Below are 17344 nucleotides of genomic sequence, written 5' to 3'. Positions count from 1 at the left end.
TTTGGGCTTGAGAAAGTTGTATGGCTTTTTTAACAGTTTCTAATGAAATCCCATATTATTGCTTCTCCCCTGGGAGACTTCAAAAGTCATGCAAACTTCACAGAGCCCACATGTTCGTAAACCTCAAGCAAAAGACCAGTAAGGAAATAAATTCCAGTTCTCCAATTAGCATTTGACATTCTCTACTGTTTTTTTGGTGGCGTGAATTTATCTTTCTTCTAAACCATGCTGATAAATTAAATGAGTCACTAAACCCGGCATTATTTCATGTTTGAAGGCACACTGAAATCAAACACTCCAATTCACAGTGGGATTTGCTTTCTGCATAATATTTGGGGGAAATATGAAACAAACCCAGCAGTTTCAAACATGTTAAAGGGGCTAATATGTACATGAATATTTTCTTGAAGCTCCTTATTGTGTATTCACAGCTACTGCCAAACACAACAACAGAGACGGGGCATTAGGATACGAAATGGGAAGTGGTCAAATTTTCAAAGCGAGCTGCTGGGTGCTGAACACTTTTGAAAATCTGGCCCCTGACTCTTTGGTGCCGTTCCAGAAAGAAATATCTCTATGCTGGCAGTTGGCCAACCAGCTTTGGAAATCCTTTTCCACAATTATTTCAGTAAAGCATAAAAGCCGATCCCCAGCTTTCTCTGCCTGATTAAGCACTGTCACCAATCACTATGCAGCTCTAAGGTACGCATGAAATATTCCTAGATAAATCCTCCATCTCCAGAGAAATGTGTTTCCTGTACAACTGTAAATCCAGGTTCTGTGCTGAAGCTAATCCAGTCTGGCAGTGCTATGGCCCTAGAAAAGTTTCCCTGGAAACGACAAACTTATGCAATGGCAAGGTCATCCAATCTTTTCATGCCACTATGTTATATTAAAAACACCTGGTTTATTTATACAATGACTTACAGATCAGGGTCCTAGAAATAATAATACATAAACTTTATAGCAAAAAATATACATATAATAATTCATCCTCTAGGATATATAGAAATGATGTATATTGGTGTGTGGACATATATAAATATATGGGTTGTACTTACGTTTAGGGCACTTGTGTATAGATATGTGTATCTACATACACACAGTATACATTTATATATCTTTCTAGGTGCCATGTGTGTATACATAAATACACATAAATACACACACAGGAGCATATTTACACTCTGTGAGTAGATGTGTACTTTGCAGAATCTGCACGCAAATAGCTGGAGTCCTTCACTGGCTGTGAGCATCAAAGGGATCAGTGACCACCCGCATTAGTGTCCACAGAAGGAGAAGCGATGTCATCGCTGTGGGCACAGGACTGGCTTGATGCATCTTCCTTTGTGAAGAACTAAATTTGCCGGACAGTGGCACCCTGCAACGCAGGGCTTGTTGCATGGGCCAATCTCGTTCCAGTTGTCACATGTTTTGACACATCCTGGACCACAGGTATCATAAACTGCACCGTGTTTACACTGGGTTGCTGAAAGACAGTTAAACGGAACAAAATACACATATTCGACAGAGTCCCACAAGGAAAGTTACATATCTGTTTGCTTGGTTTCTACTGCAAGAATCAAAAAGCACATTTTGGTATGACAACCATCTAGAGGAAAAAATTACTTGTAAAGAGATTCCACTATATTAAATGCAACACTACTTTACATCACAAATATAAAGGTAGAAAAATTCCTAATCAAAAAGGTATCAAGTTCCTAGCAGTCTTGAACTTTCTGAGAATTTTAACACAGCTGACGGTATATAAAGCTTTGGCAAGGTTTTTATCTATAAGCAGATCTATGCTTTATATTTAAGGCTTAACATTGTTTATTTATTTGTTACAATGCCTTTTATCAAGGATTCCCGAAACAATTACAAGGACAGACAGTTATTATCAGTCCCACTCCTACAGAAAGAAGAAGAGAAAGGAGAGTTATTCACCACATCAGACCTTCTATTCCTAAGATTATACTTTCAATATTGCATATTGCAGCAACGCAAAACAGTGCTGTTAATTCAGCAGCACCACTTCTAAAACAAAATGTGTTATTTCCATGCTTTATGCTATTTTACCAAGGGATCACTGAGAATTAGGATTCTTGTACTTAATGATTCCAGTATCTATTCATTGATTTATGTAGTTGACAGTTCAATGCATTTCCAACATAAGAGACCACTGAGGGCTCAGCTAAAAGCACTATACCCCCTCCAGATCAATATTTAAACTCTTAACATTTTATATCCTGCCTTTTTACTATGGAGAATAATACATGGTTCGATAGAAAGAATAACAGGCTTTTATTCGCTAACGGCTGTGCTGATGGCAAAAACAAGTACTGATAAAATAGCTTATAGATGATAAGGGACTTTCAAGCATCCAGAATCATCTCTTGCTATTTACAGAGCGGTGGTTGCATTAAGAAGGTTTCTTCCATTTTGAGAGAGCTTGAAGGTCCAGATTTTTTAAAGAACAGTTCTGTTATGGACAGAAAAATGCTGTTTTATTGTGAGAATTGGCCTTAGAGTGCCATTACAGTACTGTTAGTATTCATAAAGAGAAAATAGGCAGAAATAAATTGATTAAATATGTATGAGTGTATCACAGACGATGGAAATCTTAGCACTAAGCCATCGTAAATTTAAGGGGTTCCCCTTCACCAGTAACAAAGTGATCTTCAAAACAGCATCAGCTTCTTGCAAGTCTTACTTCTTATGCATTTTATGGCATTTACACATATGTGAAAAGCAGAAGAAGGAATTTTGGCAAGAATGCATACAAATTTCTCAGGGCACAGATATTAAATAAGCAAACAAAAAATTGGAAAAAAATTGATAGTACAGCAGAAAATTACCCTGGAGTTACAGAGAATCAACAGCTGAATATTAGATAGATATTAGACACTAGGTAGATATTAGGAAAAAAAAGCTTTCTACCTTTAAGCATGAGAAAGCACTGGAGCAAGCTACCTAAAAACTCTGTGAGACATCTTTTATTGAACATCATTTTAGAATAGGTTGGAAAAAACAATTTTCAGCAATGTTCAAGATAGGCTTATTCTGCTTGTGGGCACAGATCTTTGAGAACTTTTTTCCAGCTTTACATTTCCATCTTGCGCTGCATGATAACTTTCATGCACATTGAAGAAGGAACAAACAAAAGGAATAACTAAAATGAAATTTAAATGAAACAGGAAATTTAGAAGGTGCAAAAAACACGCAAGCAATATTGAGAGTACAGTAAAATGTTAGATTCACAACAATCTCTGCACTTACGTAGCGTGTTAAGAATAGAGACTGAATCTCTGTAAGAGGGGAAACGAAAATGTGCGGGGCTCCCAGGAGCTTTGCAAACAATGTATTAACTGTCTAGAAAAGTAGACCACGATGTACAAAGACAGATAGCGATTGTCCACATACAACGTGAATTATCTTAAGGGGGCTGTTTACTAGAAGCTTTTGTCCCTCCTCTCTGAAAATGAGTTTCCCTTCAAAGGATCTGTAATGGACCAACCACAAACTGAAACATTTGGCTTTGGTACATGCAGTTTCCATACAGAAAGGTCTGCGAGCTTCAGTTTTTAGGCTGCAAAGTTTTCATCCCACAAAGCTTTACTACAATAACAGCTGGCCTGTTTGTTCCACCTGAGCCGTTTGGTGCCTCAGCCGGTGGATTTGAGGAAAGTTAGCCAAGGTCTCCTTTCCACTTCCTCATCTCTGCCCCAGAGCAAATGAGAATATATTACAGGCTGCCCTCGGCAGCTGTGGCATCTGTAAGTACTCCCCAGCTCTGCTCTACCACATGGATGTGGTATGTCAAAACACCTCCTTCTTCAGATGATGCCATGTAGAAGATATGATGACTTTATTTTCTGCTGTTGGCAGTCTATAATGGCATTATTAACTTGCTGTCAAGGGAAAAATCAGAAAAGTACAATGGCTGCTGTTTAAGTTCCCTGGATGGCTTTTATTGTTGAGTGCTTCAGTTGTTAACATGTGGTGTGATTGATCCAGAACATTCCACTTCATCAACAGTTTAAAAAATAAAAATAAAGACATTCTGCAGTAGGCTTCCCAGGGACTGCTGAAATGAATCAGTACCATGTAAACATGGAAAACAGAAGTGATGCCTTTGCACCCGTCTTTCAAGGCAAATTCCTCTCTTAAAGAACTGAGCTCTGTTAGTAATAACTTCCTTAGTGCACTAGCAAAAAAAATCAAAAACCCAACCCCAAAGTACAAAAGTTACTAATAATACTGCATTTTGCAACATTACCAGTCCCAACAGGATTTTTCCACTCTTCTTCTAGAACATGTGTTTGGCATGACAGATGTGAGCTTCCTCAGACCACTTTCTGAACGGGCGGGATGATAGCCAGCTCCAGTCCAGAAGCCATATAGTCACATAAATACAGCTCTGTGCCTGAGCTAATAAACCCTGCCTAATAAGGCTAAACAGTTTTCAGACCAGAGCTGGTTTATTCCAGCCAGTTTGGCAGTTTCACAGAGAAGGCTTGTATCTGTCTGCGCCTGTCTTTGTAGACATGGCCGTAATTATTTAGGAGGAGTTCTTGTTACCCAACACAAAAGCCAAAATACCTAGCATGGAACTGCTGAAGGATTCCCTTGGTGGATGATATCTGGTAAATCTGATTCCACAGAAATTTCTGAGCTAATATTTCTGCATCAATGAATCATCCTGCTTCTTCTGTTGGTGTTGCACAGTTTGGGCTTTTGAGGTGTTCTGTAGGACTTTGAAATTGAATGTCACTCGTGGTGCTTGCAATTCACATCTCCTAACATAGTAGAAGGCAACAGATCTGGGCACTGACCTTCTAATGATACACTTGTGTTAATCTTTTCAACTTTCAGTTTTTAATGAGTTTCCACTGGAGTCAGAATAGCCTTCTGATACATATTCACATGGAATAAAGCGATTAAAGGAAAGCAACATATAACAGGCAAAAAGAGTGACTTTGGCCAGAAAATTCCACAGCAGAGAGGAGAGGACCCGGGAGAGAAGAGTCAAAAATCAGATATACACTCATCCTCCTCTACTTCAACCAATCACATAGGAAAAAGAGAAAATTGTTCCGTTTTTATGAGGCTGTTGGAGCATGTCAGCACATCATTGCTACCATGTGCACTTCACACTTTATTATAGTCCATATCTGCTTTTTTCTTCTTGCTTGTGTAGTCATGCCCATCGCAGGGAGTTATTGCCACCTGCCATCCTTGGAGTCTTCTTTCTCTCAGTGCCCTCAGAAATTCAGTGTTAAATTACTCTGGCCCAAGGCCTTTCACCACTTCAGTTTACTTAATTGCACTTTATAAACTGCTTGCTTAGCCTTTCTTGGGCTAAAAAAAAAATCTCTTTTCTATCTCCTTTCCTTTTTAAACCTCTTCCTTCCATTTGTATCCTTTCTTTTCCCTCATGCATGTATCGCTTTCTCTTATTTCTTCTTTCCCTCATGCTGGCTCTCCTGGTTTTTTTTTTTTCTTCTCCTTCACACATCATATTTCTTCCTGTGCCCATCCTAACAGGTCTCACTCCTCACTACTTCCCATGGAAACCCATATTCCTTTCCAAACCCTCTCAGTTCCTGTGCTGATCTCACCAACCCTTTCCTACCCTAACCATTTTCCTTACTCATTAGCTTCTTCTCTTCACCCCTCCGGTTATATGACAGCTGACATTCCCCTTACCGAGCCAACCTCAAAGGACAGCAAACCTTGAGCAGCAGTATTTTGTGGAGGACTTAGAGGAGGATATGCTGCTGCACTGGGGGAGGAGGAAGAGCATGTAGGGAACAGGACAGGTAATTCAGCCTCCTGAGCATCCTGTTTGGCTGGCCCCCTCCAGACAACACAAACTTTCTAAAGATTATAAAAATGAGCTAAGAGTACAGCAGTCAGGGTAGAGGAACTGGCAACCACACAAGATCTGGTTTTATAACACACAAAAGAATAATTAAAACCTGACTTTACTAATAAGTATACTCCATTTTCATCAGAACACAGCTCTTCCAAGTATCCCACCAGCTATGAAATGTCAAGCAGGAAATGAAAGTCAGAATGCTAAAGTTTTATTATGGATATATTGTTTCATACCCAGGAACTTTTATCCATAATTAGGACACAATAATTGTAACTACAAGCTTTGGGGAGAAAAAAGTAAGTTAAAGATTAAAATCTTGATGTTGGCCACTGGTAACATATGGAGTGCACTGGATGCACTTTAATGCTTCCCGTATGATTTACTGTATAGATGATGGTGCTCCTTGTTTGACATTGGACGCTTAAGTAAGTGTTTTGAGGGTACTTGACCATATACAGCTTATCTATATTTTCTGCTTAACAAGATTTCCCCTTTCCCTCTAGAAGTCTGCGCTGAGATTAAAAAACTCTGGTGGATTTAAACACTTCTTTCATTAGCTTTAATGGAATATGTGTGTTTAAATTCCTTCATAATGTTCTCTCAAGAACTGTTTTTGCCTTAGAAACTTTTCTTGTCTTTGGTAAAATGCAGAAAAATTGTGAAAAGAAGCCTCAATTAGTTAAGTTGTGATATGCTAACAGTTGTATAAACTCCTTAAGGTAGGGACAGGAGTTTTTATTCTTTTTACAGCATCTGCCCTAGTGAGGTCTTGGTCTGAAGTGCTTTGGTCAAAAAAAAAAAAAAAAAAAAGTCAGGATGGTTGTTTCAGGTTCTGCCTGGATCTGCTACCAGATCAACAGATTAAAATTACATACCTTATTAGTGCTGTCTGAGACCACATCCTTGAATAGGGCTTTCACTTAGTGACACCCTGTTTGGATTGTTCTGTTCCTTTGTAAGAAAAAAAAAACCCGAGCCTTTCAGGAACAGTCAATCAAATGTAATTTGCTCTGTCACTCACCCATCCCTGCTATCGTGCCTTCAACAGAAAAGGAAATTGAAGCTGAGAGAGTAGACCCTGAGCCACACACAATTACCAAAATGGACCACAGAGTAATAGCTCTTTGACCAGCACTGAGTATCCTTCTCTCATTTTTTTTCCAACTACTGTCAATTGCTTTACATAAATCTGAATACATTTCCAGACAATCCGATGCCATTATAGAATGTCCTAAATTAATGAGACCATCATCAGGGGAAATATTCATCTGCAATATTGCGTTTTACTCCAAATGCCCATGACCACAGGCCACCACTTCTCATGGAAACAATTACTCACAATTACTTGCAATTAATGCAGTCCTAATCACACGGGGAATCTGGTCCAAGTACCAAAAGTAATGCAGGTTTGCATTTTAATATTCCCATTAAATACATTTTCTCTTCTTCCCTTGTTGAACCTACTGTAATCATATATGCATGTTGTCTCTGGAAACATAACTATGCTTTAACAGGAGGTCAAAGGAGTTCAAACATTATCTGTAATCAACTGTTTACAAGTTATCCTGAAAGAAAAAGGCATGTACTTCTTCCTGAAAGTACATAAAATTAAGATAGGAGGCATTAGAGGTGAAAAGTTTTGGAGTGAAATAAACATTTCTAATATTTGATGGTTGAAGATCTTACCTGGTAAGGTCTTTCTCCATAACTCAGAATGCAGCTTCCCTGCTGGTGCAATCCCAGTCCTTTCTAGCCGGTTCATTTTTGATCCTCCTCCACCAGTAAAAGGATAGTAGCCTATTAGCCTATGCACTGGCTTACAAAGAAGAAGTCCCAAAATGCTTACCTGCACAGTTCTGCTCCGGTACCCACTGGACTTTCAACCCTTCCCTCTGACAGGCTCGGGCGTATGCCAGGAATGACTCGCAGTAGCAGTTTTTATGGACAGGGCACTCACACATGTCTGTCACACAGGACCTGCAGAACAAAGCCCCAAAACAAATAAGCAAGGAAAGCTTTGGCAGATATCTGTCTGAGGTTTGGAGTTGTTTACTTTCCAGTCACATGGAGTTCAATGCCACAGCAACTTGTGCTAAATGGCAAGAAAGTTAAACGCATCTCTGCTGTTACATCCCAAGGGCTCATCTCTTTTTTGATGTGCTGCTCTGATGCAGAGGAGTCTCAAGAGCACCAGGGAGAGAACGACACAGAAACAGGGAGTTGAGAAGACCCAAGAAACGTCAGGCAGAGAGGACCGAGACCACAGTGGGAGAAAGCAAACTCCATTTTTACAACGATTTATTGTCAACACAAGATAAAGACTTCTTTCTTATTCCCTGGAAAGTAATAATTTAATAATTTTACCAATAATAATAGCAGCAGTGTTAAGTGGATGACTTCTGCAGGTAATGAGCACATGCCCTTCCATGCAAAGGATGAGAAATAGTCCCTTCTCTCCAGGTTACCTCCAGCCTCTCCCCACTTTGAAGGCCCCAAAATAGCTATGTGCCTGTTTTCTCAGCAGCATCACTACTAAATGCCAGACTTTAAGAGACTCCAAAGGAGCACGGGTGATGCAGCATAACTGAGCAGTTCTCATGCTAGGAAATCCCCCAGGCACTTGTTAATACCACCATCTTCTTCCATTGCATAAGATGGAATCACCACAAAACATGGCAGGGAGCAAAGCTGCTAACATGGCCCTAAGTGAAACTGCTACTGCATATGTCACCACTATATTTCAAGTTAGCTCATCCAGAATGTGTGCCCATTTGGCACAGACCTAAAATATAACTGGCAAGAGCCAGTGGATTTGCAGTCGGCAGTTTCTGCATAAGCAAAATGCTTAGACGCTTCTGCAAATGCAGCAATGCAAATTCAGAAATGCCAAGCATCTGCTGCTTTGAGTGGAATCATTAGAAGGCAGGGATAAGGTGCGGGGAAGACCTACTCGGACCCCTGAAAATCATGCACTCGGTTCCTCTGCTTTCCACTGAGGGTGCTCTGTGCATGGGAGTCAATGGGCAAGAGCCCCCTGCTCCATGCACGTTCAGGGACTTCTCCGTTCCTGAGAGGACAAGGCAATGTTTGTGAGAGGCACAAATCCTCCAGAAAGACCAAGGGCTGAAGTAAAAAACAAACTCTCCATGTTAATTGCTCTTACTGTGGACCAAAAATTCAGTTGTCTATAGGAAAAGGATGGCTATAGGCTTAATTTTCCAGAAACTTTCCCCAAAGCTGAATAGGTAATAGCTTGGAAAAGGTGCCAGCACCTCAGTCAAAGTAATCAGGAGCCCTAAGGCCCATACAATGCTTTAGAAACCCCTTATTCAAAACTAGGAGAGAGGATTGGTGGTCTTTCGAACACAGACAAGCTTGTTTCTGCATATCCAGCAGTGCCCCTTGAAGAGGAGTATTTCCCCTTGCCAAAGTAGCTGGCTACTTCAGTGACCATTCATATGGTTAAACCTGACAGTTCTGCTTGACATTTCCATGAGATTTTAATTATTTTACTCTCAGTGGACCCCCAATATGGAATTACTTAAAAATTCACTGTGACAAATAAGCAACATAAGTGCTAATGTAAAAAGGTTACCTGTCCTGCATTTACCAATACGTACGTGCTGCGGGTAAACAGAATTGCTTTGGATCAAATATATAGACTCATAGAATCACAGAATTGTTTAGGTTGTAAAAGACCTTTAAGATCAAGTCCAACCGTTAACCTAGCACTGCCAAGTCCACCATTAAACCATGTCCCTAAGCACCACATCTACAGGTCTTTTAAATACCTCCAGGGATGGTGACTCAACCACTTCCCTGGGCAGCCTGTTCCAATGCTTGACAACCCTTTCGGTGAAGAAATTTTTCCTAATATCCAATCTAAACCTGCACTGGCACAACTTGAGGCCATTTCCTCTCATCCTATCACTTGTTACTTGGGAGAAGAGACTGACACCCACCTCACTACAACCTCCTTTCAGGTAGTTGTAGGAACGATGAGGTCTCCCCTCAGCCTCCTTTTCTCCAGGCTAAACAAGCCCAGTTCCCTCAGCTGTTCCTCGTAAGACTTTTTCTCTAGACCCTTCACCAGCTTCGTTGATCTTTTTTGGGCGCGCTCCAGCACCTCAATGTCTTTCTTGTAGTGAGGGGCCCAAAACTGAACACAGTATTCGAGGTGCGGCCTCACCAGTGCCGAGTACAGGGGAACAATCACTTCCCTACTCCTGCTGGCCACACTCCTTCTGATACAAGTCAGGATGCTATTGGCCTTCTTGGCCACCTGGGCACACCGCTGGCTCATATTCAGCCGGCTGTCGACCGTGTTTGTATTTACAGACCAGTGGTTTTCATTTGAAATAACTTTACTTTCTAGGGACAATGTACTTTTATTTCACTTTAGTTCTGCGGCAGGTCCCTTTACATCTTTCCCAGTAACAGCTGATAGGCTGCAAGGAACAGATTAGCACATCCTTGGCATTGTTTGACGTTGTTAGCTGATAAAAGACCTTTTATAAGCACAAAGGGTCACCTTTTTACGTGACACACTAAATAACTTTACACTGTTTCCTTTGGCCACAACATGTTTGTGATCTCTTGCTAGCATCCCTGCAGCAGGCACTGCTCCATATACCCCACGCCATTTAGGAGGTGTATGTCTCATTTTACAGTGAAGTAGATGCTTGTTTGCTACTGCAGCAAATTATTATCATAAAAGGAGTCTGTAATAATCTCCACAGATGGAGTCCATTATCAAGATACCATTTCATCACCTTTTTGTTTCTGTGCTAGCCTCCTTTATCAATCACATTTTACTGCTCTCCACTCAGATTTAGTTATTATTAATGCCCGCAATGTTTAGGGATGCTTGCCAGTGCCAGGTGGGCTACATGTTCACCAACTTCCTGCCTTAGAAATTATAAAATCCTAAACCTGAGGTACTTCCTCTGCTTTTTAGAGCATAAATACATTTTTTTACCATTACTCAGAGGGGGATGCCACCTCCTGCACTGAGTCAATGCACCTACAGCTACCGCAGGTGCTTGCATCAGGTCAGGAAATCTCCAGGCTCACCGTCAATCACCCAGTCTTTTTAATCATTAACATATTCATGGCAAGGCTAGCACTCACCCTGACAAAGCCTGGGCATGGTCTGGGGGATTAGGGAGGCGAGGGCACTGTTCCCAGTCTACAGGAGGGCAGCCACGCTCTTTGAGGGTGCAGAGAGTTTAGCCCCTACATGCACGTGAACGACACGATGCCATTAGCCCTTGGCATTGAAATGACCTTGGGCATCCAGACAGGCTCCAGAGTGAAACATCTCCACTTTGGCTGGGATCAGCACTGTTTGCTACAGTGTTCAGCACCGGTGTCCACTAAGGAAGGTAGCATGCCACATGCAACACAAACAATCCTCTGATTCATTACACGCCTAATTGCTTGTGTAATTTTTATTTTCCTGAAGTGTTTAATACTGGTGACAGCTGCTGGGCTCAAGCTCCAGGCTTGGCTGAGGAGCAATCATCAGATTGCGGCAGTTTTATTAATGAATTACAATTGCTAATTATTTGTAAGGTTAAATTAATTAATTAATTAAGGTTAAATGAAAAATGAGAGTAAAGGAAAATATATCCACACCCGCCAAGCCTAGTCAATCAAAATAAAACCTTGGGTTTTTTTCCTAATGAAATTCCTTGCTGGCAAGTTTAATGCATTAATATTAATTGCAGTTAGATGGATTGGCAGTCGGGGGTGAGGGGTCTTTCTGTATCACTTCTGAAATCAGCAGGGAGCAGGTATGTGGTTGGTTTGATAGCCACCCCGAGAGTCAAAGGGCAGTTCTGAGAAAGGACGTGGAAGCAAAAGATGTCAGTCCTCTGGGGGCTGGCTAATGAGGGGGAGCTGGCGATGGCCCATGGGCAAGCTTTGACTTTGGGTCTGTATTTTTTTCAAAATGTGTTTACTTCTTGCATTTAATTACATTTCTCACAGTTATTGTTGTTACAGTTGTATTAGAGGGCTATTACGGGATGCTTCACTAGGTGAAATTAAAAACTGATTCTTGTATGCTGTCCTAATCCTTTCCCTTTGCAAAAATCGTTGGTATGCCCATAGCTTTTTTTTTTAACCCTCTCCAGAGATCGATACTTTTCAAAAATTATTCTCTGCTACCCCAGATTCTGCCTCCTCTTCATTCCTCCTTTGAATCTGATAAATAAATCTGGTGACACTAACTGCATGACTGCAGAGGCTTATCTGTACTCTAATCTGACTGGACTGTTCAAACAACTTTTAGTTGTTTGAATGCACTTTTAGTAAAACTTTGGAATTGTGCCGATAATGAAGACATACTGACAAGTTACCATACTGTACACTAAGGGAGACTTTGGGTCTTCCAAGGTATTGTGACTCTTTACGAAGACCAAAACATTTGCTTAAATAAAGTTGAGAATACTTATCAGAAACTTAAACATCAAAACATTACAGTCATATAGAAACAATCCCACAGGAAGACTGCAGTGCAAGTTACTTATAAAATGAAGGCATTTTACCAGCTATGGAAATACACACAAGATACTTCAGGCAGCCTTAGCTCTGCCCTCAGTGAAATCATATAGAGATGCAATGATGTTGTGGTCCAAAGGAAAATTACATTTCTTTTAAGGACATATTTACATTTCTAAAAAATATTCAGCCTGTGATGGTGCACTTTATCTGGAGTCCCTGCTCCAAATAAGCACCGGAGCACAGTCAACCTCTCAGTCCTCAGCTGGTACCAAGTGCCTCACTGTGATTCCTTTTGATGCTGTCTATGCTGTCTGCGCTGTCTGCAGGGTGTGTGTCAGAGATGGCGCTAATTGGGTGTGTATAATCACAAACTGCTGCAAGGGGAAATCCATGAAAGTGAAGGCATCCAGCAGCTGTGGGACACACCCTTGAAGGAGACAGACACACACACACACACACGCTCTGCTGCCACATCTTCAAAGTGAACTGGATGAGTACACTCCTTCAGCAACAGCCCTTTTTCACATTAAACCATGGAAAGTCTCCACAAAGGGCAAAGAACCGAGTCCTGTGCTACACGTACTATTAAAAAGAAGAAGAAGAAAAGATCACAGCAACAGAGCCTACAGCCTTAGTCTGTGCCATGCGGGACTGAAATTGCAGATGTTCACTTGCTGAACATCAGCAGTTCCTTTTCCTTTGCAGTACACACAAATCCAAAACCAGAACCAGCCATTTTAAGAGGGTCTGTTTCTTTTTGCCCTTTTTTTTTTCCCCCCCAACAGGAGTGTGATGCAGTGCATTTTTCAAACCTTTTGGTACCTTCAAGAAGTGGCTCTACACAGACAGAAAACACTAACATCTTCCTCTTTCCACCAGTAGGTCTCAACAGAATCTACAAAAGCAATTAGAGATAGTGAATGACTACATAGATTTTTATGTATGTGAAGAGGCGTCAGGCGGTGAAGCGGTTTGTCCTATATACCTGGGATAAGCTGTACACTTGCAAACTCCAAAGCCTGAAGGGTCATCTGCCTAGAGAGGAGGATTGATTTCCAGCCCCACCATCCTGTGAGACAGACTTCTTGGGATAACTTCTTATCGGGTATGCCAAATCGGAGTTTTAGTACAAGCTTAGCCTAATTTAGCACTGGTTATGAAAATAGCCATACTCTACATGACAGCCAGTTTGGATTCCCATAATCACACCAGAGTGCTAACAATTCAGTAGCAACACTCGGGATTTATTTCTCCTGATCCAAAATTAGACCTCCTTTCTCTTCCTTTACAGGAAATATAAAAGCCAATGGCTTCTGTCAGTAGTTATGTTGTTACAAGAAAGTTTGGGCTGTTTTTCCTACAAAGTTTCAGTGAGTTGCCATTATTTATGGCCCCAGCTACAGAAGTCATTTCACAAGGTAAGATGAGCCATATTCCAATGTACAATGGAAAGGCTCATGCTGTTGCTATCGCAAACTCTCTCTTGTCTGTATGTGCATGTTTAATCTTACTGAAGTATTGAAGCATGGTATGTAGAGCTGGAGACTTTTTACGGCTTTGAAGCTTGAGATCAGAGGCTTGAGATTATTCTCTCTTTCTCCGGAATTTACTACTATTAATGCAAAAGCAGCAAATAACTCATGAGGAAGGTAATTTTGGAGGCTGCTGAAAACAGAGAAGCCCTTACATCTATTGAGTATTCGTTCAAAGCACTTGCATGATTGTTTCATGCAGCAAAGGCAGTCATTTTCAAGGATCGTTTCTTCCATGACCAGGTAACTCTATCTGCACTCCCTCTGTGCTTTTCCCACACATCATAACAATGGTAACATTGCCTTAAATTGGGGCTCTGATAAAGGCATCCATAACAAAGTTAAATCATCAGTGCCCTGACGTGCTTTTCCAGTAAGTGGGAAAGTGCCCAGAAAAAGTAGTAGGCAGCATACATGTGCTTTGTACTGGAGACTCCCCCATGGTACAAGAACTCCCACACTGCTGAACTGGCTCCAAAAAAACCCTAAAATTGTGGGAGCAGAAAGGGAACTCGCAGCTCATCTTTGGTGAGCAGTGCATAGCAAATCTACTGCAGGCATATGCTTTCCATGGGGAAATCTCATTCCTATAAAGAGAGCATTGGCCGTAATGCTTGAGAGTATCAGTTATTTTTGGCAGATTGCAGAGGAGTTTGCAGCAGTAGGCATTTGAATCACGCGTTCAAATTTCATCCTGATCCCTGATTTTTGTGCAAGTTTGAGTCAACCCTGGACTGTATTGCCCCTCGGAGCCAAGCAGAAAGAAATTATAAAATACGCAACTCCACCAAAGGGCAAGAGCTGCATGTGATCTAAGATTTCTAGGGCATAGCAGTCACGTTACACACACATTGAAGAGTCCTAATTTAACTCTGAGTGCCATTGTTCCTGCTCCAGATATAGACTTGGCATTCAGAGATAATTAAACAGAATCACAGAAGATATCCACATCCATCCCTGCCTTGCCAAGGCACCCTTCCAAAGCAGTTATTTAGAGTTCAGTCAACTTGGGAGAAGGATGCTTTAAATGCAAGTGGTAATTATTGTTGGTAATTTCCAACATAGCAGAGACAGACAGCAATTCAATTTTGATTTCTTTGCATATCCAGCTCCTTTAAAAAAGTCAGAACCCATACTTTCCTCACAAAGGGTAAGCAAAAATGGTATTTTCCAGACACTGAATAAATGAAGGTCCGTGTAGACCTCTGAAAAAGCATACTGTGTGCTGCACAATATCACCACAAGCCTACACTACATGCTGCTAAAAGTATTATCCAAAAGCTTTTGGAAAATGCCAAAAAGAGTGTTCTATGTGTATTTTTAACCTTTACATAAAGGGCATGCTGTGCCAGAATTGCATTTTATTGCTTTAACCAACATTACCCACAAGAATATGGTAAAACGAAGAATGAAATGTTCTGGAACATTTTCTAAAACTGCATAAAATTAAAGTTCTGAGGACAGCACTACCCTGACATCATATTTATAATCTCCTTGAATATGTAGTAGCGGTGGTAAAGGCACTTAAAAGGAGGGAAGGAGGAAGAACCAAATGAAGAACGAAACAGCACAGCAACCTTCCCTACTTTTTCTTTCACAATAGTTCTCCTACTAATGTGTCAAGTAGGCTTTTTCGATCTTGTGCTTGAATCCTTACAGGCATCTGTGGCTTTAAATGTTCCTTCTGGTCCTGAGAATGGAAAGGTTGGCTAAAATCCCTCTGTGGGGAAATAGCTGAACCATGACTGAGGAAGACAATGAAGTCTCACGCTGGGCTCTAAGAAGCATCTGGTATGACTCAGAATATTTCCTAGAGCTGAAGGTTACAGTACAGTTGAGCAGCTGACTTGCCACCTTTAGAGAGAGTGGATTTTTGCTCAAGAAACTCCAACAGAACATGGAAACACCATCCACAGCCCTGGAAGAGCTGATTCCTTGCACTCCCCCTCACTTTCAGAAAGTGGGAGAGAGTTTTCACCTTCTCTTCTGTTTCAGTAGTGCTGGGCCATGCAGAGTTTAACCTTCAAAGTACTGGCATTTGAAATAAGTATCTGTATGCATGAGAACTCAAGTGGTTTAAGTTTGAGTCCATATGTAGTGTATACCTTGTAGTGAAACAGTTAAAAAACACTTCTCTCTGCACATTCCATGCAACTTTGTATATGGAATTATTGGAATAAAGAGGACATATAGTGTAAGTTTCTTAACCCATTTCAAACAAGTGCCCAATATCAAACTGAAATGTGCCCATCAAAACCTGCTCTCTTTCACCTGCTTCCTTAGGCAGTATACATACAATTTGTTCTACTTCCTTTGGTGAGGTTACTGCAAAAAGGATTTGGCTGCCTGTATGTTGTATGATCTGTGGTTTGTATATCTGGCTGGAAAATACAGGAACCATAACAACTCCGCTCTAGAACAGACAGAGTTTCCAAACTCATTATAAAGAGGTGATTTGCAATAAAAAGTTTGGACCAACAAAAACATACAGAGGCATATTTAGGACTATCACCTGGAACCTGACACTGAAGGTTCAAAAGCTAGAACCTGGTTTCTGAAGACATGTATTTCTTCAGTTAACTAATATCCACAGTCATCCATTTGCAAATACCCATCACATAATTGGTAAAGATTACAGTAGTGGTATGTCTAATGCTACCTGATACCGCTTATCATGCATTTACGCAAAGCTTTCTGATGAAAAAAACTCTAGGTGCTCTATGGGTTTAATGTTCAGAAAGAAAGTCACCTCCTAAGGAATTTTCTACCAAAAATCCCATCTTTCGTAGGCCCAGTGGCCTAAGGTCTACAGCCTATGTGCTCATCACTGATTTCCTATGGCAGAGTGTTTTGGCCAAATTGACCTGCTTTGTGTCTCCAGAACCCCATCATTTCCCCTCAGAAGCCACAACCTAGAAAAATTCCTAAATTTCATAATTTCCTGTTTTGAATTTCTTAAGCCAGTAAGATTCTTTATTATAGATCCTGTTCTGACATAATGCAGCAGTATTCAAGCTACTTCACCACATCAGATGTGTATATCAAGTCTTTCTTATGAGAGGTAAAGAAATGGAGGATGTCTTAGTGGACCTTCTCAATGTCCATACTAGTATTCTACATTTCCATTCACTGCATGCACACACTTAGCTTAGCACTTACACTGCTAATGTGAATTTGCCTTACAACAGAGACACCCCATCATAATGGAATTTTCAATGTTCTCTGGCATAGCTACCATGGAAAATCCATCATCGTTTTGGGCTTCTGCATTATGTAATTGACATAAAATTTTATCTTTTTCTCCATATCTTGACTTGATTTTTAAAGAAGAGTCCACCCAGTCTCCAGTTCTTCAGGCACAAGTGGAGACTGAACTGTCATATCTTATCTAGAGAGAGGAAAAACCAGTCATTTCAATTCAATT

At 40.8% G+C, this 17344-nt stretch overlaps 1 protein-coding gene across 1 annotated transcript in view; it reads right to left on the bottom strand.

Annotated features, from left to right (window-relative positions):
- Positions 1–58: 58 nt before the first annotated feature.
- The window catches only part of BMPER (BMP binding endothelial regulator), a 291188-nt gene continuing 273902 nt past the window's right edge, over positions 59–17344 (bottom strand). The window contains exons 21-22 of the mRNA XM_009332417.1: positions 7728–7858; positions 59–1489 (exon numbers count right to left, since the gene is read on the bottom strand). Of these exons, the coding sequence (XP_009330692.1) occupies positions 1308–1489; positions 7728–7858 (313 nt within the window). The 3' untranslated portion in view covers positions 59–1307. The remainder of the gene's footprint in view (positions 1490–7727; positions 7859–17344) is intronic.

The sequence above is a fragment of the Pygoscelis adeliae genome, unplaced genomic scaffold (genome assembly GCF_000699105.1).
Source record: "Pygoscelis adeliae isolate BGI_AS28 unplaced genomic scaffold, ASM69910v1 Scaffold58, whole genome shotgun sequence".
Classification (NCBI taxonomy): Eukaryota; Metazoa; Chordata; class Aves; order Sphenisciformes; family Spheniscidae; genus Pygoscelis; species Pygoscelis adeliae.
Note: the sequence above shows the minus strand (reverse complement) of the source record. Positions and strands in the feature narration are given on the sequence as shown.